Raw genomic sequence first — 26,848 nt, forward strand, 5'->3', positions numbered from 1 at the left:
AGTATATTGCTACACCCAGGATATGACACTGTGATATACCAGTATATTGTTTCACCCAGGATATGACACTGTGATATATCAGTATATTGTTACACCTAGGATATGATGCTGTGATATATCAGTATATTGTTTCACCCAGAATATGACGCTGTGATACACCAGTTTATTGTTAAACCCAGGATATGAAGCTGTGATATACCAGTATATTGTAACACCCAGGATATGACACTGTGATATATCAGTATATTGTTTCACCCAGGATATGATGCTGTGATATACCAGTATATTGTTACACCCAGGATATGACACTGTGATATACCAGTATATTGTTCCAGGATATGACACTGTGATATACCAGTATATTGTTACACCCAGGATGACTGTGTGATAAACCAGTATATTGTTACACCCAGGATATGACGCTGTGATATACAAGTATATTGTTATACTCAGGATATGACGCTGTGATATACCAGTATGTTGTTATACCCAGGATATGACGCTGTGATATACCAGTATATTGTTATACCCAGGATATGAAGCTGTGATATACCAGTATATTGTTATACCCAGGATATGACTCTGTGATATACCAGTATATTGTTATACCCAGGATATGACGCTGTGATATACCAGTATATTGTTACACCCAGGATATGACGTTGTGATAAACCAGTATATTGTTACACCCAGGATATGACGCTGTGATATACCAGTATATTGTTATACCCAGGATATGACAGTGTGATAAACCAGTATATTGTTACACCCATGATATGACTTTGTGATATACCAGTATATTGTTATACCCAGGATATGACACTGTGATATATCAGTATATTGTTACACACAGGATATGACGCTGTGATATACCAGTATATTGTTATACCCAGGATATGACACTGTGATATACCAGTATATTGTTATACCCAGGATATGACACTGTGATATATCAGTATATTGTTATACCCATGTTTTAAGTATTAAGACCAGTCTGCTTTTAATGTTACTGTTATCATCACACACACAAACAAAAACTAAGATGTTAATTTAAGCAGAACTTTTATTTTTTTAATTAATTATTCTAAAGCAACAATTTGTCATAAATCACAATAATAAGTAACCCTTAAGACATCATATACATGCGGGTTAAGATGCACATGCAACTTTGATGGGAAAGATTTTAATTAGTGTACTATCATAAAAATGCAGCCAATATTGTGTAACTTACAATAAGTATGGACTACGCATATATGTAGTAAAAAAACATCATCAAGTTCATTTGATAGCATGACAATCAAACACATTGTTGAATGTAAATGTTAAAGTTTACATGTAGCGAAAGGAATACTTATAATTATATTTATATAGTCAAGAGCAGAGCAGAGTGAATGTAAACAAAAGAATGTAACATAATCAAATGAGCTGCGCTCTGAGAAAAGGGGGTTTGATGCATGTGCATAAAGTGTCGTCCCAGGTTAGCCTGTGCGATCAGGGACGACACTTTCCGCCTAAACTGGATTTTTCAAAGAAGACACCTTCTGTAAACAAAAAATAACATAAAAGCGGAAAGTGTCATCCCTGATTAGCCAGAGAGGACTGCACAGGCTTATGTGGGATGACACTATACGCACATTCATTAAACCCCCTTTTCACAGAGCAAGCCCAAATATATTCGGAAAATATAATACAAGTAATTGGTAGTTAAACATTAGGACAATTAAAGGATTTATCCAGGGTCTAAAAAAATTGTTTTCACGAAATGTTGTTGCCACCAAATAAAAAGAAAGTTCAAAATACAATACACACAAAAGAAATGAAAACTTTACTTTGACTATAACTATGGCAAGTCAATGATGCTAAATATATAGAGAGAATGTCTGCCTGTGTATTCAAATTACTTCTAAACATGGCAAACAGAACCAGCAAATATACCTGTGTAGTCAACAGGTATGTTTACTGAACTACAGACTGTGACCAAAGATGATGTTTCCCTTACAGCTAGGTCTTTATAGTTACTTTATCTGTTTAACACACTTCCTGAGGGGTACATTTTCACACAAAACGCAAGATGTAATCTGACCAAGCTAAAACTGGTTCAAAAGCAAAGCAACCAATAGCTGCAAAAACTGGTTAAAAGTGGGTAACTTTTGTTCATGTTTTTGCCTATGAATGTATTATTGCAAAATGAATACACATAGTACCAGACTTATATAATCAAGATTTATATTAAAAAACAATCATGTGTTACACTATTATTGTCACATAGCCTCTGATATCATGAAATATGCCCAAATGTTCTTTTATCCGAATATTTATTCATAAAATTGAGATTTATATATAATAGAGGTGAAGAAGTTAACAACGTTGAAAAGAAAATTTTAAATGTCTTTTTGTCAATGCTTGATTCCTGACTGAACACTTGTTGTATAAAGTTGCTTTTTAAGTTTTACCATGTGTGAATATTCATTAATGAACTTAATTTCACTGATAAATGGTATAAATGTCTGACATCAAAATAATACCATGGCCAGTATTTTCACAGTTCAAATGGAATTCATATTTGTGGAAGTTTTAATATGTAAAATAATAATAAAACACAATGTTCAATAACTTTTTTATTCAGATCTCAAATACTTTGGAAAATCCATCTTATACATTTGTATTAACAACCCTGTACCATTTTATCCACAAATGTTAAATGCGTTCAAATAATAACAGTCGATACGGTGTGTGATTTTGAAATGTATACAGCTTTGTTTGTACCCACAGGTAAGTGGGTTTGTCCAAAATCTAGCCCATGATGAAGTTAGTCTATTAAAAACATATGGTTTTAAATGTATTATTTCATTTCTTTTTTTCCCCTGTTAAATCTCTAAGTAACATGGCAGCAGGTGTAGTTCCGATTTTATACTTCTACTTACCAAAAGTCAGTGTGAATAGCCCTAGTGTGTTTTAATACCATTATGTCGTAATTACCAGACAGCTCTATTGTTGCAACTTGAGCAAAGATTATATACACTAAAGTCTGTATTTTTTGTCCAGTTAAAACAGGTGAAGATATAGTCCCTATTATTGTCCAATTGTAACCAGTATAAGCTTGAAAACCTAATTTGATATTTGTTAGGTTTAAAAAGTATGACTAGATACTTCACACAATTTTGTCTATTTCTACATAATACACCCACTGATCTGGTAATAAAGATTCCAACAATAGTTTGTGTGGACGTGTTTGTCTATAAATCCACACAATTAAAACGACAAACTGCTGAAATGTTTTAATTTCTTTAATGCTACCAAAGTACCTTTTGAAAGTAGTGCTGCAAATAAATGTAATACATAATAAAACAAAAAAACAATTTTAAATATTTAGTTAGTTCGGTTTATGGGTTTCAGTACACAAAAAAACATTTGCAGAACCAAAACAATGTGTAAAATAACATCATACAATATCAGTTATGTTAATTACTTTGTTTAAATGTCAGAATTACATTTCAATACAAATAAATGTATTAAGAACATAAATTCAAAATTATTCAGTCTAATTTAACTTCATGTCAAGATTCAAAGTTTCAGAAACCCAAAATGAATTTATTAAATAGTACGTCTCTTTTTCAAAGATGTTTAATTCTGTTTATCACCTCATTGTGTTAACGCCAAATAGCACAGTATTGTAACTTAACACAAAATATTTTGTATTTTTATTTCATGATGTGTAGAATATTTGCTTCCAGAGTGTTTTCAATCAAATAATGTGTTCATTTACGCTAAAAGTATCTTCTGAATTCCATAATCAGTATTTTTTTACCTGTTTTTAAACAACTGCAGTCTCATAAAAATACTTGCATTTAGTACTCATACAACATAGCAATTTTGGTAAAGTATTTTATTTATTTTTGGCAACATTATTATATCAGTGTCATGAACAATTTCATTTTTGCATTACACATAATTTCTAATTATATGTTACTGCTCTAAGATAATACCAAACATCTCATTTTCAATCAAACATTAACAAAAAGTCTACATATATTAACTTCTCTTTGCCTATCTCAGTTCCAATTATCTAATTATATAAGTTTCTGAATTATGTTAATTAAGATGAAATCATACTTGACAATTATTTTTGTTTCAATAAAATACTCATATATTTCTATTCTCTTCCTTAATTTTTTAATATACTCATTGGACATTTATTTTCATCAAGTATTTATAACAAAATTTCTACATTAAGGTAACAGTGCCGTTGTCGTCGCTAGCGTTGCCGCTGCTGCTGAAGGGTGTGTGTATGATGTCAGAGGTCACATGACGTGCAACACATCACGTGGAGCTGGAGACCGCAAGCTTCTTCAAGTGCTCCATGAACACCTGCAAACTCACGTCATCTGTGAGCACCGCCGCAGTGCCCTCCTGAAAAGATGACAATCAAAAGAAGTTATAATCTAGATCCAAACATGTACTTTTACTATATACATAAAAGGATTTTGCAGAAACTCCAAGTGTCTCTTGTGACCTTGACCTACAGGCAAGGAACTTGGTTGTTGACTACGACAAGTAATCTTAATGCGATGATAATTTGTGCTAATGTATTTCATGCTGCCATTATGTAATACACAGTTATGTGCAGGAGAAAAACATGTACTTGAAATATATTCAGTTAAGAAATGTGCAAAAAATCTAAGCATTATAGAATCAACATTAAAAAAGATGCATAACTTTTAGATTTTTTGTAACAAAAAAAGAAAAGCCAATTCACATTTTATATTATGAAGAAAAATTCCTGCACTTTTGAAAACTGAGAACTGAACATTTTCTGAGAAAGCCTCTGAAAAACAGACCAATGGATGACAGATGTCCATGGCAATTCCAATTTACCCCTTCTCACTTAGTACCAATTAGGTATAATAAAAAGAACAAGAGTTTGCCAAGCAATATGGTCCCCTACCAGTGAAACTCCACCATTGTCAGATTTTTTTATTTTTATATTTGATGCCATAGCAACCAGAATTCTTGACATAGGAACAAAATGAAATTACGTGCATAATCTCCATATTGCCATCTATCCATGTTTCAAGTTTCATGAAAAAATATGAAGAACTTTGAAAGTTATCACAGGATCCAGAAAAGTGTGCTGACAGACTAACTGACTGATTGACTGACTGACACACAGAGGGCAAGTCCCCTTTGGTTTCACCGGTAGGGGACAATAAAGTATAACTTAACTATAACAAAGGCGATCACAAAAGCTCACCATGAGCACATTTTGCTCAGGTGAGCTAAAAAATATACCAGTACATGCATTTCTTAATAAACACCACATCTTTAAATCTCCTCCACATCTTTTGGCGTAAACCAATGCTTAATGAAAATTCATTACCAGTATTAACATATATCTTTGAACGTTTGAACAAAATGTTTTTCATAATAAACCACAAAGTAAAACAAGAGCACCACCTTGCGGGTGCAGACCGCTCATCTATTTTTATTTTTTAAGGTCCAGGGACCTATCTCAATTTCAATCACAAATGACGGAGGGGTGGAGTGGAGAGGGTGTATAGTGTGGGGGTGTGGTCATTTATAACATTATCTTCCAACAAGAGCACCGCCTTGCGGGTGCAGACCGCTCATCTATTTTCTTTTTAAAGGTGAAGGGACTCTCAATTTCAATCACAAAGGAGGGAGGGGTGGAGTGAAGAGGGGTGTATAGTGTGGGGGTGTGGACATTTATGACATTATCTTCCAAAAATGCGAAAGAAAAAATGCGAAAAAAAAAAAAAATCGGGGTGGGGGGGGGGGGATTCTTGGGTGCGATGGTTGGACGGTATTTCAAAAATAAAATAATAAAAATAAATATTTGTGTTTTTTAACCGTTTAAAAAATAAATAAATTGGGGGGGGGGGGGGAGGGGGGTTATAGTGTAAGATGATCTTAAAAAAAAAAAAAAAAAAAAAAAACGGGGGGGGGGGGGGGGGGGGGGGATTTGGGGGGGGGGGGGGAGTGCACGGGGGATGGTTTGGGTGGAGTCTATTGTGGTATGTCAGGTAAGAGTAGTTTTGTCAAAGTATCAATCAAATCTAATCATAAATAAAGAAGTTATGTCAATTTTAGCAAAATTTAATAATTTGACCTTGAGAGTCAAGGTCATTCAAATCTCAAGGTAAAATTCAACTTGCCAGGTACAGTACCCTCATGATAGCATGAAAGTATTTGAAGTTTGAAAGCAATAGCCTTGATACTTTAGAAGTAAAGTGGATCGAAACACAAAATTTAACCATATATTCAAAGTTACTAAGTCAAAAAAGGGCCATAATTCCGTAAAAACCAGAGTTATGCAACTTGTCCTTTTACTGTACCCTTATGATAGTTTGCGAGTGTTCCAAGTATGAAAGCAATATCTATGATACTTTAGGGGTAAAGTGGACCAAAACACAAAACTTAACCAAATTTTAATTTTTCTAAGTATAAAGGGCCCATAATTCCGTCCAAATGCTAGTCAGAGTTACATAACTTTGCCTGAACAGTCCCCTTATGATAGTTAATAAGTGTTGCAAGTATGAAAGCAATAGCTTTGATACTGTAGGAATAAAGTGGACCTAAACACAAAACTTAACCAAATTTTCAATTTTCTAAGTATAAAAAGGGCACATAATTCTGTCATGTTGCCAGTCAGAGTTACATTACTTTGCCTGCAGAGTCCCCTTATGATAGTTAGTAAGTGTTGCAAGTATGAAAGCAATAGCTTTGATACTTAAGGAATAAAATGGACCTAAACACAAAACTTAACCAAAATTTTCAATTTTCTAAGTATAAAAAGGGCGCATAATTCTGTAAAAATGCACGCCAGAGTTATCTAACTTTGCCTGCCCAGTCCCCTCATGATAGTAAGTAAGTGTACCAAGTTTGAATGCAATAGCATTGATACTTTCTGAGAAAAGTGGACCTAAACGCAAAACTTAATCCGACGCCGACGTCAAGGTGAAAGCAATAGTTCATAATTGTTTAAAAAAAATAGATGAGTTAAAAATTATTCAGTTTCTCTTAAAGTGGTTACATAGGTACATTAGAATTTAATTACTTTCACTCGTCCTCCCACCTTGCAGGAAAATGTTAAGTAAATGGACCATTTATAAGGGAATATCTGGTAGTAAGGCAGTACAGAGTCATGAAAGGTATTCAAACTGTGAAGACTCTCAAGATTCAGTCATCAGAAAAGCTTTAATGGTTAAAAGTAAATCAGTAACCCAACATCCATACAGGCTCCACTATAATTTACAAAGAATCCTCCCAGTGTTGCAAGGCCATATACAATGCGTGTACTACCAAAGACTACACACCAATATTATGTAGATAAGTCGCTCACCTGAGATTCAAAGGAACTGACCTGGTCTGTGCAGCCCAAGATGTCATTAGAACAAATGTTCTAACCGACTTTTTATGAATAGTGAACACCCTGGCGGCCACGTTTGTCAACAGACCAGAACCATTTTTGTACACATCCAAGAAATTGTTAAAACAAATATTCTGACCAAGTTTGATGCAGATTGGACAATACATGTGACTTTGAGAGTGTTAACAAGTTTTTACAATAGCCATATAAGGAAAAATGCACCATCCCCTGGTGGCATTAATTTTTTTACCAAATGGAAAGATTTTTGGACTTGTCCAAGATATCATTGGGACAAATCTTCTGACCAAGTTTCATGAACATCAGACAATAAATGTGGCATCTCGAGTTTTAACAAGGTTTTAATATAGCTATATAAGGATCAAGACTATCGCCAGGCAATGAAAGTCCCCTACCGGCTCCACCATTGTCAGAAATTTCACCATTGTCAGAACATTTTTTTAATTTGTTTCCATAGCAACCACAATTTTTGATGTAGGATCAAAATGAAATGACGTGCATAATGTCCATATTGCCATCTATCCATGTTCCAAGTTTCATGAAAAAATATTAAGAACTTTTAAAGTTATCGCTTGATCCAGAAAAAAACCATTTTTAGCACTATTTCTAGTCTATTTGTTGCCATAGCAACCACAATTTTTGACGTAGGAACAAAATGAAATGACGTGCATAATGTCCCCATTGCCATCTATCCATGTTGCAAGTTTCATGAACAAATATTAAGAACGTTCAAAGTTATCACAGGATCAAGAAAAAAAAACATTTTCAGCACTATTTCTAGTCTATTTGTTGCCATAGCAACCACAATTTTTGACGTAGGAACAAAATGAAATGACGTGCATAATGTCCACATTGCCATCTATCCATATTCCACGTTTCATGAAAAAAAATTAAGAACATTTTCAAGTTATCGCAGGATCCAGAAAAGTGTGATGGACGGACTGACGGACGGAGACAAAACTATAAAAATACAGTAGATTTCGCTTAATTGAATAGCCCATTTGTCACGTCCGAATATTGAATTATCAGGAGTATTCAATTATACGGAATACGTTATATTTCCAATGTTATCACTAACCGGGTGTAATCCCCCTGGAAATTGTGCTTTTCATGCATAATCAAAACATCGTTTCGACACATAAAGCGTTTAAAAAAAGTTAATATTGGAATTAAAAATTGAATCCATTATAAATATAATATATATGTTTTGTTGGATTCCCAAATGAGAATACAAATTTTGTAATCCAAAACACACTTTCTAGCTTTAAATAAAACGTCCACATGTATTTCCTTTGCCCCCAACAAAAAGCTAGCGAAAACTATGCAGCAATGTACAATGTAACGCCATACGGTGCGTGTAATGATTTTTCCCTTTTTTATTTTATTGCTTACCCAAGGCTTACGCTAGCAACATCTATTGCTCATGTATTGTTCTGGTAAAAAGCGCGCGAAAATTAGCGTGGGTGTATTATACACGTCGAAGGAAAACTTTGTAGCGAGGAGAATGCTGTATCTTTGACATTACGCTCTTTCAGGTAGTTTAGTATTGAAACAGATAAGGTACTGTGTACTGATTTACCGGAAAATCTGGTCAATACTGGATTTAATTTTGGTTATTGTGAAAACATGATCAGCAGTGTTAAGACTGCGGTGTTTTGACAAATGTGCGCGTTTGCGATTGTTCGACATCATGTTGAGATATGATTTCTGTGACGCAGTTGTGTAGGTTTATAAACACGAACTGAGAATATAGTGTAACATTCCATCACCTATTGCAAACTGTCGAGCAAGACACGTCAACAGTTTGTTTCTAAACAGCAACACACTTTTTGATTGTTTCTAAGCGACAACAACAGGGCTCGACATTTACTTTTGAAGCCACTTGTCCCGTCTGTCAAGTAGAAAAAAATTCCACTCCTCCTGACCCAAAAGCAGCTTTTTTATCTCTTTTGTTGAAACATCGCAGTCTACACAATACATCAGTAGAACCGCTAAGCGTGTTTTCACAACACCCAACACTTAATCCAGTTTCGTCCAGATTTTCTGTTGCATCAGTATACAGTACAATAACTGTTTCAATAATGACTTATGTAAACGACCGTAGCGATAAAGATACAGCATGTTTGATTTGCAATTAATTTTCAGGAAATTTCAAATTCCAAATCATTCGTGATAGCATTCTGTTAAAATTCACCACGAAACATTTAACGGAAATTTAATACACGCTAGCTTTCCATGCGTTTGACGTGGTGTTGTACATGTAGGGAATAATTTGCGCGCGCTTTTCTCTAGAGAAAGGATTAAAACCCACTGTACAGTTTATTTGAAGAATGTGATAACGTCGAGTAAAAATTAAATTGGGAAGAGTGTTTCAGATTACAAATTTAATTATGCGCATTTGAGAATTCAACAAAAAAAGTAATACGGACCAATTTCTAGGACGCTCATACTTCGATACGATGCGTTTTTTCTCCACATAAATAACGGATTTAAAGGCATTTTTTTAAGTTATTAAATAATAACGACCACTTGTCCCGTCGGACTAGCTGATTCTTTATTTACTTGTCCGGTCAAACAATTTGGTTGTCCCGGACAGTCGGACTACCGTTAATGTCGAGCCCTGAACAAACTGTTGAAGTGTGTTACTCGACAGTTTGCATTCGAAAGTTTGCACCTGACTTCACACCTAAGACTCCAGTGTTTGCATTGTACTTGCTTGCATACTACACCTGTTAGTCACGTGACGCTTGACAGACGCTGCATACATGCATGGTGTGAAATGAAAACAAAGGCAGTCCATTGAGCGGGTCTGTCAAAATCGTCGATACCATGCGTATCCTTGGAGATTTGTGACATTCTTTGCTGGATTATAGTGTGGATTATAGTGTGCAATATAAAATTGGCTATTCAATTAACCGAAATACGCCATATTTCCTATCAGAATATGTGGAGTTTTTACAACGGGAAGAGATGCAAATGGATTGGTGTTTTCAATTTCTACTCAATTAACCGAATTATTCGATTATCCGATATTCAATTAAGTGGAATCTACTGTATTAAGAACTTTTAAAGTTATCGCAGGATCCAGAAAAAAACACCATTTTCAGCACTATTTCTAGTCTATTTGTTGCCATATATAGCCAAATAAGGAAAAATTCCCCGCCCCCTGGTGGCCATGTTTTGAAAGCACCCAGAACCATTTTCGTTCTCATCCATTGGACAATAAATGTGGCCTCTTAGAGTGTTAACAAGGTTTGACTATAGCCATATAGGGAAAAATGCCCTGCCCCTTGGCAGCCATGTTTTCAAGCAAACGTTACCATTTTCGAACTCATCCAAGATATATTGAGACCAATCTTCTGACCAAATTTCATGAAGATTGGACAATAAATGTGGCCTCTAGAATGTTAACAAGGCAAATATTGACGCCGCACGACTCACACGGCACAAAAGGCGATCACAAAAGCTCACCATGAGAACATTGAGCTCAGGTGAGCTAAAAAAAAGAGATGGCTTTTTCCTTTTAAATTTCTGAAAAACTACAAATAACAACCATACACAGATTCTAGTTTGATTCAAGCACCTATAACTTTTACATAAAAATGTACGCATTAAACATGTGTCTCCCAAACTTCATTATTTATTTAAAATGTTAAACTAAGAGAAAACTTCAAAGGGAAAGAACCTACACACAATCTGCAAGAAAAAAATACATGTATCTTTTAACCTATCCCTATGTCATCTATCATCATTAAAACAACTCCAATAAGTTGTTCTACCACATTCAAACTTTAATGTAAATCACTTAAACCTTTTCTAGGGATACCCACTAAGGATTGCCATAAAGCAGGGCTGTCATTAGCAACTTTTTGCCAATCAAACTAATTGTTTCATTGAGTCAATGTTTTAGGAACTGTGATACAAAATGTAGGTTATATCACATAAGAGCTTAGCTAAATCCCCTAAGATAATGACAACCCTGCTATGTACCAAAACCGCTATGTTTCCCAACCATCACCAAGAGCATGTCACACACCCAGGAGTGGCACACCTACTGTCACCCTTTCCATGAATCATACCATGTTGAACTTTTTAATTGAGGTTACCAATAAGCTAAGACATAACAGAAATTGTATTACACTTGTCGATATTCAATATTTGTGAATGTTTGTTGCACTATTGCTATGGTCCTGGATTAGTTTTAAAACTACCCAATGAAAAATAAACAAAATAGTGTGAAACAAAATTAATTATTTTAACAGACTCTTGAGTTCCTGGAAAAAATATTTCACATTCACAGTGAACATCTAATTGTTTTAACCCTATCAAGGCTTTTTACCCTCATGCTATCATACCTGTGCCCAGGACCGTTTCAATATAGACATAGGATATTCAGATCATATTGAGGATAACAGTTACTACAACAACTTTTATCCCATCATCAGACGTGCATTGTAGAAATAAACCACTGTGGAATAAATTTTCCTCTATTTCAGCAGTGCTGAAATATAGCTGTCACGCGAAGAATGTTCATATTACTCGGAATCAACTATAAAGTTATCATTTTTAGTAAAATCGAATCAGATTCAACAAAACAAACAATTTGATACCTAGATGTAATATATTTTTAGCACATAATGCAACTCAAAAAGCAAATAAACATTATTTACAAATATTAAGTGCGCGTACTCTTGACGTCATTGTGTCGTATGACGTATACGACACAATTCATGTTGTTTCACGCTAAAGATGCAGTTGTTTAGTGTCTTTTTTTCATTATTTCTTAAAAATCGGGGACGTAGAGGTATGATAAACAGAAAAACAGGTTAGTTACTGATCTTTTTGTAATGTATTAGGCTCAACACGATTAAAATAATGAAACAATGTTTGCTTAAAATATCTTTGGGATTTTCCGTCTAGTTCGATTTTCCTATTCTATTTTGAAAGAAATAATTTACGAATAAGAAAATTGATGGGATAAATCAAATACTAGGTCGGTGCCGAATTAAGCAAAGTTTATCTTGCTCGGCACGAAAATCTGAACCACTCGCCAAGGCTCGTGGTTCAGATTTTCTAAGCCTCGCAAAATAAACTTTGCTTTATTCGGCACCGACCCAGTATTCTCTATTTATAGCTTTGTTTATATTACATATATTTTACTAAAAATGTGCATATGCCTTCAGGGCTATTGCATGTATTCCTTGCCAAGGCCAATTTCTCTCAAGTATGTTATTGAAACATCATGTGACAGATGAACAGGGTGTAGCGTAACCTAACCCAAGGGTGTCTGACAATGACATTGGACATGCAGTTTAGACTGTACCTGCTGCGAGGGGGCACCCCCCAACACGGGCACCTGACAACATATGCGCAGTTATGGCATCGGTCATACATGTGGAGTGATACAAAATTTAATATGAAAATTATTAAAATCTATGACTATTGTGACATCATTTTTTAAAATCTCAAATATGATTACTATTAGAGTATTAAATAATTAACAGGAAATTTAAACTTCATTTTGTCAACAGTTCTTCAATTATGTACCTTATATTTTTTCTTTGAAATAATTTGATAAATGCTCAATGCAATATAGAATAACAGTTGAATCCATTTATAACAGTTTTTTGTTTTATTTTTTTCTTATGTATCCAAAAACCTTTTAATAAACAAATGCCAAAGATATGCCATTGATTTTAAAATTTAGAACAACATCTTTTTTTAAAAACATTTGCCATTACATGTTTTATTGTGCTACAAGCCCTCATTTAACATAACCACATACATGTAATAATATTAAGCTAAATGCACAGAATAGTAGTGAATTGTAACAATGAAACAAGCTAAAATGCTTTGAAAGTTTGATAGAAAATGTGCATGCCTAGAGATAATTAGGTGCTCTTTATGTTAGAAGAATATCTACTGAGTGTGACAAAGAATGTTAACGTTATACAAGGAGATATCACAAACACATACATTATTTTTATAAATAAAAATTAAGACCAAATATTCAGACAGATAGATGTGATCTTATACTAAGCCTTTCTTAAGGTAATGATATAGGATTTTATTATAATCACACTCTCAAATGCAAAAACTTGATACACAAAGAGATATGAATCAGCCCTGAAGTCAGAATAAACACAAGACACACCACGAGTGACTGAGAACATAAAACAATTTAAGGTTCACAATTTAATATTACAAGCAAAAGGAAATCTTAATGTATGAAAGACTGGGATTAAGGTACATGTATATTTGTAGACATTTTGCAAGTATTATATCAGCCCAGACCCAAAATAGTTGTGTTAGTAATGAGTACAAAGAGATAATCTTCAGGATCTATCAAGTAACTGAAGTCTCTGCTCAACATTTCTGCATTAGATACTACAGTTTCACACCAAAGCCAAGTTGAATGTAGAAAATGTACAGAAATACTGACCCCTGCTCCTCCCTAAGATTGCATGAAAAATAAAACAACATCAATATCACTGGATCACAGGTACATACAAAGTAGTAGGAGGGTTAATGAAGTCATACATTTGTATACATCAGCCAGTCTCTGAGAAAGCCAGGCTTTATTTATCTGCTCAAGTTTTGTCCCAGATTAGCCGGTGCAATCACAAAGATTTATCAGAGACGACACTTTCCAACTAGACTGGATTTCAATGTAGAAAAGATTTGCTCTGGATGAAAATTCTATAAAAGTGGAAAGTGTCATTACTTATCATAACAGCATTCAGCCTGGTTTTCCCAGATAGCAGCACTGATCATTATGCACATCAGCCTCGGGTTATTTAGTTAAGATGATAAATGTATGGACTTATTAACAAAGCAGATACTGTTAATCAGCTTAACGTCCATTTAAGTATTGCAGAAATGAATACACAGCTACAAACCTGCTGTATTGTATGAAGAACTTAAAGGCTATGATATAAGCAATGACGCTCTTTACTAAGCATGCATATTGAGTATGGTTATGTTACTCAAAATAGATCTCTTTACAAAGAATTCAATGCTAACACACTCAAACAAGTTCAGAATCTCCATTGCTTCAAGTATAAAGATACTTACCCCTCCATAGGCATACATGTTGTTGTGCGTCATGGTAGGATTAACTCGAGCCATCAGGAAGCGAGCCTGGAATAGGTGACACACTGGTAATATGACACATATATAACATAGGGGTGCCTCTTGATTCATGAATTACATGAGCCGCGTTCTGAGAAAAATGGGCTTAATGCATGTGCGTGAAGTGTCGTCCCAGATTAGCCTGTGCAGTCCGCACAGGCTAATCAGAGACGACACTTTCCGCTTTTATGGTATTTTTAGTTTTAAGGATGTCCCTCCTTTTGCAATCACTGTGTATGTGCTATCGATCTTTTGAATCATTGACAGCTTTGACAAGTTTAAGAAACAAGTTTTACTTCATTGTTATTTGTAGACAATATGAATTTAAATATTAATGTAATTATGTATCAAGCATGGGGAACCTGGTCTGCAAGATAGCTTACCTGTGGGCCGCCAGCAGCAGTGTCGATGTATCAAGCATGGGGAACCTGGTCTGCAAGATAGCTTACCTGTGCGCCGGCAGCAGCAGTGTCGATGTATCGAGGCATGGGGAACCTTGTCTGCAGGATAGCTTACCTGTGAGCCGCCAGCAGCAGTGCCGATGTATCAAGCATGGGGAACCTGGTCTGCAAGATAGCTTACCTGTGAGCCGCCAGCAGCAGTGTCGATGTATCAAGCATGGGGAACCTGGTCTGCAAGATAGCTTACCTGTGAGCCGCCAGCAGCAGTGTCGATGTATCGAGGCATGGGGAACCTGGTCTGCAAGATAGCTTACCTGTGAGCCGCCAGCAGCAGTGCCGATGTATCCAGGCATGGGGAACCTGGTCTGCAGGATAGCTTACCTATGAGCCGCCAGCAGCAGTGCCGATGTATCAAGGTATGGGGAACCTGGTCTACAGGATAGCTTACCTGTGAGCCGCCAGCAGCAGTGTCGATGTATCGAGGCATGGGGAACCTGGTCTACAGGATAGCTTACCTGTGAGCCGCCAGCAGCAGTGTCGATGTATCGAGGTATGGGGAACCTTGTCTGCAGGATAGCTTACCTGTGAGCCGCCAGCAGCAGTGTCGATGTATCGAGGCATGGGGAACCTGGTCTGCAAGATAGCTTACCTGTGAGCCACCAGCAGCAGTGTCAATGTATCGAGGCATGGGGAACCTTGTCTGCAGGATAGCTTACCTGTGAGCCGCCAGCAGCAGTGCCGATGTATCAAGGTATGGGGAACCTGGTCTACAGGATAGCTTACCTGTGAGCCGCCAGCAGCAGTGTCGATGTATCGAGGCATGGGGAACCTGGTCTACAGGATAGCTTACCTGTGAGCCGCCAGCAGCAGTGTCAATGTATCGAGGCATGGGGAACCTGGTCTACAGGATAGCTTACCTGTGAGCCGCCAGCAGCAGTGTAGATGTATCGAGGCATGGGGAACCTGGTCTACAGGATAGCTTACCTGTGAGCCGCCAGCAGCAGTGTCGATGTATCGAGGTATGGGGAACCTGGTCTACAGGATAGCTTACCTGTGAGCCGCCAGCAGCAGTGTCGATATATCGAGGCATAGGGAACCTGGTCTACAGGATAGCTTACCTGTGAGCCAACAGCAGCAGTGTCGATGTATCGAGGCATAGGGAACCTGGTCTGCAGGATAGCTTACCTGTGAGCCGCCAGCAGCAGTGTCGATGTATCGAGGCATGGGGAACCTGGTCTACAGGATAGCTTACCTGTGAGCCGCCAGCAGCAGTGTTGATGTATCGAGGCATGGGGAACCTGGTCTGCAGGATAGCTTACCTGTGAGCCGCCAGCAGCAGTGTCGATGTATCGAGGCATGGGGAACCTTGTCTACAGGATAGCTTACCTGTGAGCCGCCAGCAGCAGTGTTGATGTATCGAGGTATGGGGAACCTTGTCTGCAGGATAGCTTACCTGTGAGCCACCAGCAGCAGTGTCGATGCATCGAGGCATGGGGAACCTGGTCTACAGGATAGCTTACCTGTGAGCCACCAGCAGCAGTGTCGATGTATCGAGGCATGGGGAACCTGGTCTACAGGATAGCTTACCTGTGAGCCGCCAGCAGCAGTGTCGATGTATCGAGGCATGGGGAACCTGGTCTACAGGATAGCTTACCTGTGAGCCGCCAGCAGCAGTGTCAATGTATCGAGGCATGGGGAACCTGGTCTACAGGATAGCTTACCTGTGAGCCACCAGCAGCAGTGTCGATGTACTGTGAAACCATTATTAATCGTCAGGCATTAATTTTCATAAATTTCGTCAGTCGACCGATCGGCGAATTTAAGATCCTAACGAACAATCATGCTCTATGTTTGAACAAAAACAAACACTAAGTTGAACAATATTTTAAAACTTTACCGTATACATTAGGCATTAAATTCCAACATAATCCATGCACACATTCACTGCTGTTTCGTAATCAAGATTAATCCGGTTTTGACACAAAAGGATGTAGATTACACAAGGTACTTAACTGACACGTTACACTTCTTTAAAACATGTGTGCAGTACAGCTGTATCGAATGCGTTGACTTCGTTTATGTAGAATGGTAATGAATTAGCGATAATTGTTTATAACTTTATTACCCATTAGGTGCATTGTGTTTTTCAGGAGTGTTGCATATTAGCCATCACGCAGCGAATGCCGATGAAAGACAATAAACCAAATGAAAAGATGACGATGTGTGATCAACATGCGTATTTATCACAAATTAATAAAGAATATTTTAATTGCTGTTTGTTGTTTGATTGTTTGCCCATAACCACACTTATTACTATTTTATATGTATCAATTTATTTATTTTTAAATTATTGACATTATTGATTTATATACCGGTAGTTTACTTTTTAAGAACAAACACACACATAGAGTTTATAATTTCAATGTTGATATCAGAATAAAAAAGCATTTTATTTGAAAAAAAAACAGTGACATTTGAGACCAATTACTGTTCTTAAAATAATCAAAAATGTACGATGCAAAACGCTTGAAACTTTATTGAAAAGTGACAAAATAATTTCCTAACACTAGTTATAACCCATATTGTTCGCACCTTCCCTAATTGGTGCCGATAAAGGTACGATTGTTATCAGTATGGCAATTATAATAATAGAATAAGACTAATTGGCAATTGGCTTCGTTGTTACAAACACTCGTTAACGGTTATTCGATCCCACTTGTGCGCTAATCATAACAATGAACGTGTGAATGGCATACATTAAGAGGGTCCATTACTGTCCCTTGAAAACAAAACTAGTTAATTGGCATGTGACAAACAGGCCCCACCTCCTGCAGTGATTCTCAAGTGTGCTCCCGCATTCGTACCACGATTTTTCGCAACAGCGATTGATCGCGAATATGTTTTACACACAAATCGGATATTGACTGACGCATTTTTTTAAAATTCAAAATCAGAAATCGGCGAATTTAAGTGCTGACGAAATCGTTATTTTTATAAAAATGACGAAATTTTGTGCTGTCGAAAATAAATGGTTTCACAGTATCAAGGCATGGGGAACCTGGTCTACAGGATAGCTTACCTGTGAGCCGCCAGCAGCAGTGTCGATGTATCAAGGCATGGGGAACCTGGTCTACAGGATAGCTTACCTGTGAGCCGCCAGCAGCAGTGTCGATGTATCGAGGCATGGGGAACCTGGCCTACAGGATAGCTTACCTGTGAGCCACCAGCAGCAGTGTCGATGTATCGAGGCATGGGGAACCTGGTCTGCAGGATCTCCTGGGCGTCATCCACAGGGGCCTGCAGCAGCTGCTTGAAGTTCTCATACTCTGGCAGGTCCTGGTATTTCTGCTGCCGCCATTGGTCTATTGTCTGGAAACATGAATGCACAATCAGTGAGCTGATCTTGTCAAGAATATTAAAGACAAAACATTCCTTTTTAGTATTAAACAAGGGGATGATGTATTCAGATGTATATTTCTTTAATAGCACAACACTTTGGAATGTATTTTAAAATGTACTATTTCATAAATGGACATTTAAAATTTATATCTCTAGTTTCAACATTGTGTTGATCTTTGAAAAAATTCTTATACATTTCAATATATGACATGAATTCACTGACTCATTTAATTGTTGGATTGACAGGCCATAAGCTTTACTTTTATTCTCTATATATTTGTGTGTGTTTGAATTACCTCTCCATGATAGATAAGGATTTGGAAAAATGTGTCCATAAGCAGGATCCTATCTGGCTGAATACTGCTGGTATCCAGTAACACAGGCTGAAACACAAGGGGAGCAGTTAGGTTTAAAGAATATACATATGCTTTTAAATCTTTTTGTTAACTATGTCACATTTAAATGTTATTAATAATATTCTTTACAATAAGGTATATTTTTATTATTATATAAGCAATATTTTAATGCACTTATATTTTCTTGATTAAGCAATTCATTGTTCTCTGAAATTATGCAAGTACATGATCCACAACTCAAAATCATATCACACTAATTGGTACGGAGTGGAATGAGAGAAAGACATGATCCACAACTCAAAATCATATCACACACTAATTGGTACGGAGTGGAATGATAGAAAGATCCACATTCTGGGAACACTGGGCTTACTGCATGAGTGTTAAGTGTCGTCTCAGAAGTAATGTGTTAACCCTTTGCATGCTGGGAAATTTGTCGTCTGCTAAAATGTCGTCTGCAGAATTTCTAAAATTAGCATTTTCTTCTATTTTTTTCAAAGAATACTATCAGAATAGCAAACAGTTTGGATCCTGATGAGACGCCACGTTCTGTGGCGTCTCATCTGGATCCAAACTGTTTGCAAAGGCCTTTAAAATTCGGTTCCCGCACTGAAAGGGTTAAGTGTCGTCTCAGATTAGATTGTGCAGTTTAAGGAACGACACTCTCTGCCTAGACTGGATTGTCGTTTAGAAGAGATTTCCTTGAAACAAAAAATCCATTAAAGCGGAAAGTGTCGTCCCTGATATGGGGGGGGGAGTGACACTTTACACGCATGCATGAAGCCCTGTTTTACCAGAGCACTGCTTATTTTTGCTGTCAACTCACCTCAGGTGTTCCACTAAAGGAGTATGCATACAGTATAGGCTGGATCATGATCAAACTCTGCGTTAAATCTTCTATGTTCAACATATACCTGAAACAGCCGCACATTCAATTATTAAGAGACACATTATACATTCGTATACGCTTTTCAAGCACTTGCAATGAACTGTGTTTAACAAAGTCATAATCAAGTTGCTGGTATTATTTTAATAATGGGTACTGTGATTACTTCTAGATGCCTTTGATTGAAAGTCAATCAATACCTGTTATGCATACAAATTTTAAGGTTAATGATAATTCTGGTTTGTATGTTCCGTGCCATACATTTGAGTCAATTTCTGGGAAAACTGGGCTTAACGCATGTGCGTAAAGTTTTGTCCGACATTAGCCCAGATTCCATTTTTTATGGAATTTTCAGTTTAAAGGAAGTCTTTTCTAAAGGATAATCCAGTCTTGGCAGAAAGTGTCATCCCAGATTAGCCTGTGCAGACCGAATAGGCTAATCTGGGACTACATTTTACGCACATGCATTAAGCCCAGTTTTTCCAGTGCGCAACAAATTTAAATATCAGTTAATACATTAACACTCTTTCCTCAAAATATGGAACACTAATTAACTATGGAGCTTCTGATGGCAGAAATTATTGACATCTTATTTTCAATCCAAGTTGGGTATTTATATTTTTGCAACATGATTTCATCATTTACACCAAACAACAAACCAATTCAATTTGATAAATACTGTCAAACAATTTTATTTGTCAGACAATAGTTTAAAAAGATTTTCGTAGGTTAGCTAAACAACTAAAATGTTGGAAGTCTTTCATACGACAAAAAATCCATGAATAAAAAATGCACCGAGAAGGGCAAATGTTTTGTATCAACAGAATATCGGGTACGTAAAATAAATAAATCCACTGTTAAAATTTTTAGTCTGAAGAAAGAAATAACATTGACACAACCTTCAAGCTACTATAAATAACGCAGCACGAGCAAATACATTACCTGTAATATGACGTTTCATCTGGGCTATTATTGAAGACTTGAAGGAACTGAGAGCGTCTTAGATGAAACATAAATTGGGGATAAAGGGAAAAGTTCTCTGAAAATCTGAACGAGTTTGGATCATCTCTGTGGAAGTCTCCAAACTTCTGGCACTGAAAATTAAAACAAACTTCCACTTGATTTCTATTCTTTTTGTATGATTTGATTTGGAACAGTAAAAGGACAGATGAAACACACCCTGAAAAATGTTAAACGGGCTATTTACACATGTGTTGCCTACCCTTGAAGGGTATCTGCTTAACTAAGTATTTCATTGATGCTCAACTATAATCATGCAAATAACTGCAAATAACTCAAATAAACTAATAAAACAAAACCGAGTGTCAGGGTAATGAGCTTGAGAACAAATAAATGAAAAACAATTCAACACACCTTTTGATGCAATCAAGCTAAAATAAATACTTTATAACTACAAACTTTATTTTGCATCAATATAAACAAGTATCATTTGTTTGTTTGTTTGGACTTTTGTCATTTTTGAACAGAACTTCACTAATCTCGCAGCGGCCAGATAACCTACTTGAAATTTTCCTGGATACGCTTGTTTACCAGTACTTATTAATACTAAAGACACCCATAACTGACAACTGCCTTCCTGGAATCAGAGGTAGAAAAATAATGTCTGCTGAAATGACCTCATTATCAATACCCACACAAGATATGTGGTCTGGCTGGAAATCAAAGCTGTGCTACTAAGACTTGCATTCTAGTGTTCTAGAATGAGCTAGCTTGCCTGTATAATATACATACCAGTCGTATAAGCATCCTATCAAGCCATCTCAAGACATCCGGCCCGTCGTCTGTCTCTGCCCGGAACACGGCGGTACGGGCCTGTAGGACTGCAGAGGCTTCCTGGTCAAACCCGGCCGATATGTGCTGGATGTTTGTGCTCGCATCAGCCCAGCTGTGAGACAAATAATCCATTTCATAGAGGAAGAAGTGTTATAACACATAAAAAAAGTTTCTGAATCAAATTTAGCAACAATTTTAATCAAATAAAGTTTTTTTTCACTCAAACTTATTTCATTTAACAGTTTGTCTTAAAGGCATTGAAATTCTAATGTGGGACACTGATTTACAAAAGAGCAGCTTCATGCAATTGTGCAGTCCGGTCAGAAAGGTACGCTTGCCAATATAAAACAAGGGCTGTTTGTATAACATGCATGCCCCCCAAATAGGCTGTCAGTTGTAGTGGCAGCCATTGTGTGAATCTGTTTTTTGTCACTGTGACCTTGACCTTTGACCTTTTGACCTGAAAATCAATAGGGGTCATCTGCCAGTCATGATCCATGTACCTATGAAGTTTCATGATCCTAGGCCTAATTATTCTTGAGTTATCATCAGGAACCCATTTTACTGTTTCCAGTCACTGTGAACTTGACCTTTGACCTAGTGACCTGAAAATTGATAGGGGTCATCTGCCAGTCATGATCAATGTACCTATGAAGTTTCATGATCCTAGCTGTAAGCATTCTTGAGTTATCATTTGGAAACCATTTTACTATTTCAAGTCACTTTGACCTTGACCTTTGACCTAGTGACCTGAAAATCAATAGGGGTCATCTGCCAGTCATTATCAATGTACCTATGAAGTTTCATGATCCTAGGCGTAAGCATTCTTGAATTATCATCTGGAAACCATTTTAATGTTTCGAGTCACTGTGACCTTGACCTTTGACCTAGTGACCTGACAATCAATAAGGAGACAGGGCAGCTCCTGACCAGAATGGACCGACGTAAAAGCTGGTCTGGAACAACAATAGGGGCATATGGCATCAGACTTATTTTTGCGCAAAGAGGCTCAAATAAACTGTCACATTAATAATTGTTTATTTAAGAAGGTTACCGCAATTTGACAAAAATGGATTTTTTTTTAAAGCAACTGTTCATCCTAATGACACCTAAAACTTACTTTTACATCTGAAAGCTGAAAGACATTCAACAAGAGCTGTCACCATAGGATGACTTATGCCCCCTATAAACGCTTGATAAAAGTTATAAGTTTTTTTCGAAACCTAAACACAGATTTTGAAACCTAAACGCGGACCCTAAATTCAAGGTCAAGGTCACAGGGGTAAATTTTTTTGTGCGTATGGAACGGCCTTGTCCGTATACACATGTATACCAAATATGAAGGTTATATCTCAAGGGACATAGAAGTTATGAGCATTTTTCAAAACCTAAACGCAAAGTGTGACGGAAAGACAGACAGACGGACAGTCCGATCACTATATGCCACCTTAATTAATTTACATGCATTACAAAGAAATACTGTGTCAAAATTTATATTTCCTCTCTCCAAGACTCTGATTATGGTTACATATTTTCACAGGGGATATTTATGTGTGACTACACTGGTCAGTGACTTACTTTCTGGCCACTGTGGTCACTCTGACCCTTCTCTGACCACTAGAATGCTGATACTGTGTGATGAACTGGATATATCCACGACCACCTTGGGGTATCGGAGCATTGTGCTGCAAAAAAGACAAAACACAAAATAGGAAAAATGTGTAAAAGTAAGAGCACATGAAGCCTTTTCAAACTCTGCTGTAAAAGTAAGAGCTTTTTTTTTAAAACTTATATTACTATGAATAAAATGTAACTGTATTTTACCATGTAAAGTGAGCAGTTTTTTACCTTTAAGTTTTAATTTAAATAGTTGGTGCTCGTTATACATTGATACAACGCTATCCTGGCTGCTAATTTGTAAACAATTCATTACATTATCATAAAAAATCATAATAGCCGCCATTACATTACAGGTTGTAAGGGCTGCTTTTGAACAAATAAAGCAGGTAACAGAAGTAATGACCAGGGCACAACAGTGTTTACAAAAACTAAAATGTTTGAATAAAATAAGCAAAAATGTTTTAGTTTGTGTTTGTACACATCTACATAAATAACTTTCCTTGAGTTGTTGTCCAAAAATTGGATAGCTGTTAAGGTAACTGTGAACGAGGTATTTTTTTGCAGGTTACAGTAGGTGTTATATGATGACTTTTTGTTGATTTCCAGTTGGGTCAACATTGTTGGCATCCTTATTGTACATCACATTCAAGCCTTTGTAAAGCGACAAACAATAATCCTACTGAGCCCAATATAACTATGAACAGTTTTACACCATAAATGACTAAATTTAAATTAAGATTACAAAGTTTCCACTTTTTTTTACACACACTATTTATTTAACCAAAAGTAAAGATCTTAGATGTCTCCCCTGAACTAAGAAATTTTTATTCTGCATTCAAATTTAAAGCCTAAGCTTACCCACATGAAGAATGCCATAACGTGCATGAATTCTTTTATTTGCAAACTTTTCATCAGTTCAAATAATTTACACAAAATACATGAGTACTTTTTTTGTGGCTAGACAATTACAAAACTGTCAACAAAATATAGTTTTATGCAACCTATGCTACTTATCATAATTACTCTTCCTCTTTTGAATACAAAATTAAGCTCTCCAATAACCCAGATTATTCAATTGCCCTATTGTAAAATGGCGGCTGTTTTAGTTTTCTATTTTTTTTATTTGTTTACCTTCATTTTGGCATTAAAAAACAGGGTATGCGTGGTACATGGTTGAGGGCTATATATGGTAAAGAACGGTAAAAATATAATTTTTCAAACTTAAAATTTTTCGAGAACATTTGTTAAATGATCGTCTGAGAATCCATTTACAGAACTTAAAAGACACTTGAGTGGTGCAAATATAAATATTTTTCCCTCTATCATACACATGACTTGTTTCTGTTAGGATAAGTGACACAGTCTAATCACATTGCTTCCGGATAAGCATATGTTACAAAATAAAGGAATTAACTGATAAGATAATACAGGTGCCCAACAGGTATTTCAAACCCCTGATCTTGGCAAACCTATATATGGAGGAAAAAAACAACCTATAACTACTACTGGGTTTTTCCAAAATGCTTTATTTAAAAAAAAAATGCATTCAAGTAGAGTAAAACAGAAGAAAGGAGACCATGAAAGCATACCTGATTGACGACCTCAAAGAAGAAAGCAAGAGTGGTGTTGGGGTACATGCCACACATCTTCCACTGGCAGGTGCCCCCCAGCCCCATCTCGGTATCAGCCACGGAGCCGCCCTTCACCCCCAGCGAGACACACGGGCCTATGGCACCTGACACCTTCAGCTCTCTCGAGGTCTGCATGTACAAATTGATCACATAAAGAGATCACATAAGACACATGTTTCTTTTATACCTAATGATAAAATATGACATTTCTGAAGTGAAAGAACAGCAGTGAAAAGAACAAATTTTTATTTTCATCGGTGAAAAAAACACATTTTGGGAACTCCTTTTTCTATTTTGGATTATCATAAGTAATTTTACATATATATATTCTATGATCACAAGTGAATTAAAATCAACATTCCACTGATTCCAATTTTATTTTATACTTTTTCACCGTTTATTTACATTGTAAAAGAGTTTAACTGGAGAATTTCGCAGGTATAATGACGTCATTTTGTGTTTTGAAATGTATTGAGGCACCCCACGGGAGAAACTTCGAGAAAGGGTAACTTTTAGCAAAAGGGAAACAGCTGTTAATTATTTTCTTGAAAAGGGGCATAAAAGAAACAGAAAATGTGTTCATGTCAGTGTAAGATCGTTTTTATTTCACTCGTGATCAGAGAAAAATAATATTTTCACTCGTGGTTGCGCCACAAGTGAAAATATATTTTCTATGATCACTAGTAAAACAAGAGCACCGCCTTGCGGATGCAGACCGCTCATCTATTTTCTTTTTAAAGGTGAAGGGACTCTCATTTTCAATCACAAAGGAGGGAGGGGTGGAGTGAAGAGGGGTGTATAGTGTGGGGGTGAGGACATTTATTACATTATTTTCCAAACATGCGAAAAAAAAAAAAGTCGGGGGGGGGGGGGGTTCAAACATAAATTATTAAAATAAAAATTTGTGTTTTTTAACAGTTTAAAAAAAAAGAAATTTGGGAGGGTGGGGTGGGGGGTATAGTGTGAGGGTGTGGTGGTCATTTGTGAGATGATCTTAAAAAAAAAAAAAAAAAATTGGGGCGGGGGGGGGGGGGGGGGGGGGAGGGCACGGGGGATGGTTTGGGTGGAGTCTATTGTGGTATGTCAGGTAAGAGTAGTTTTGTCAAAGTATCAATCAAATCTAATCATAAATAAAGAAGTTATGGCAATTTTAGCAATATTTAATAATTTGACCTTGAGAGTCAAGGTCATTCAAAGGTCAAGGTAAAATTCAACTTGCCAGGTACAGGAACCTCATGATAGCATGAAAGTATTTGAAGTTTGAAAGCAATAGCCTTAATAGTTAAGAAGTAATGTGGATCGAAACACAAAATTTAACCATATATTCAAAGTTACTGAGTCAAAAAAGGGCCATAATTCCGTAAAAATGACAACCAGAGTTATGCAACTTGTCCTTTTACTGTACCCTTATGATAATTTGCGAGTGTTTTAAGTATGAAAGCAATATCTATGATACTTTAGGGGTAAAGTGGACCAAAACACAAAACTTAACCAAATTTTCTTAGTATAAAGGACCCATAATTCCGTCCAAATGCCAGTCAGAGTTACATAACTTTGCCTGCACAGTCCCCTTATGATAGTTAATAAGTGTTGCAAGTATGAAAGCAATAGCTTTGATATTGTAGGAATAAAGTGGACCTAAACACAAAACTTAACCAAATTTTCAATTCTCTAAGTATAAAAAGGGCACATAATTCTGTCAAAATGCCAGTCAGAGTTACATTACTTTGCCTGCACAGTCCGCTTATGATAGTTAGTAAGTGTTGCAAGTATGAAAGCAATAGCTTTGATACTTACGGAATAAAATGGACCTAAACACAAAACTTAACCAAAATTTTCAATTTATAAGTATAAAAAGGGCACATAATTCTGTCAAAATGCACGCCAGAGTTATCTAACTTTGCCTGCCCAGTCCCCTCATGGTAGTAAGTAAGTGTTCCAAGTTTGAATGCAATAGCATTGATACTTTCTGAGAAAAGTGGACCTAAACGCAAAACTTAACCAAAATTTTCAATTTTCTAAGTATAAAAAGGGCACATAATTCTGTCAAATTGCATGCCAGAGTTATCTAACTTTGCCTGCCCAGTCCTCTCATGATAGTAAGTAAGTGCACCAAGTTTGAATGCAATAGCATTGATACTTTCTGAGAAAAGTGGACCTAAACGCAAAACTTAACCGGACACCAACGCCGACGCCGACGCCAAGGTGATGACAATAGCTCATAA

General features: G+C 36.5%; 1 protein-coding gene across 5 annotated transcripts in view; it reads right to left on the reverse strand.

Moving 5' to 3' along the window:
* Positions 1-1,045: 1,045 nt before the first annotated feature.
* LOC127875363 (protein transport protein Sec23A-like) overlaps positions 1,046-26,848 on the reverse strand; it is a 37,476-nt gene continuing 11,673 nt past the window's right edge. For 3 of the 5 annotated variants that reach the window (XM_052420393.1, XM_052420392.1, XM_052420394.1), the window contains exons 11-21: positions 24,582-24,752; positions 22,951-23,057; positions 21,331-21,484; positions 20,521-20,672; positions 19,519-19,606; positions 18,633-18,719; positions 18,151-18,306; positions 14,480-14,545; positions 13,848-13,859; positions 12,729-12,761; positions 1,046-4,410 (exon numbers count right to left, since the gene is read on the reverse strand). In XM_052420393.1, coding sequence (XP_052276353.1) covers positions 4,321-4,410; positions 12,729-12,761; positions 13,848-13,859; positions 14,480-14,545; positions 18,151-18,306; positions 18,633-18,719; positions 19,519-19,606; positions 20,521-20,672; positions 21,331-21,484; positions 22,951-23,057; positions 24,582-24,752 — 1,116 coding nt within the window. In that variant the 3' untranslated portion in view covers positions 1,046-4,320. The remainder of the gene's footprint in view (positions 4,411-12,728; positions 12,762-13,847; positions 13,860-14,479; positions 14,546-18,150; positions 18,307-18,632; positions 18,720-19,518; positions 19,607-20,520; positions 20,673-21,330; positions 21,485-22,950; positions 23,058-24,581; positions 24,753-26,848) is intronic. The other 2 variants (XM_052420395.1, XM_052420396.1) reach the window with 2 other exon arrangements.

Source organism: Dreissena polymorpha, chromosome 3, assembly GCF_020536995.1.
Source record: "Dreissena polymorpha isolate Duluth1 chromosome 3, UMN_Dpol_1.0, whole genome shotgun sequence".
Taxonomy (NCBI): Eukaryota; Metazoa; Mollusca; class Bivalvia; order Myida; family Dreissenidae; genus Dreissena; species Dreissena polymorpha.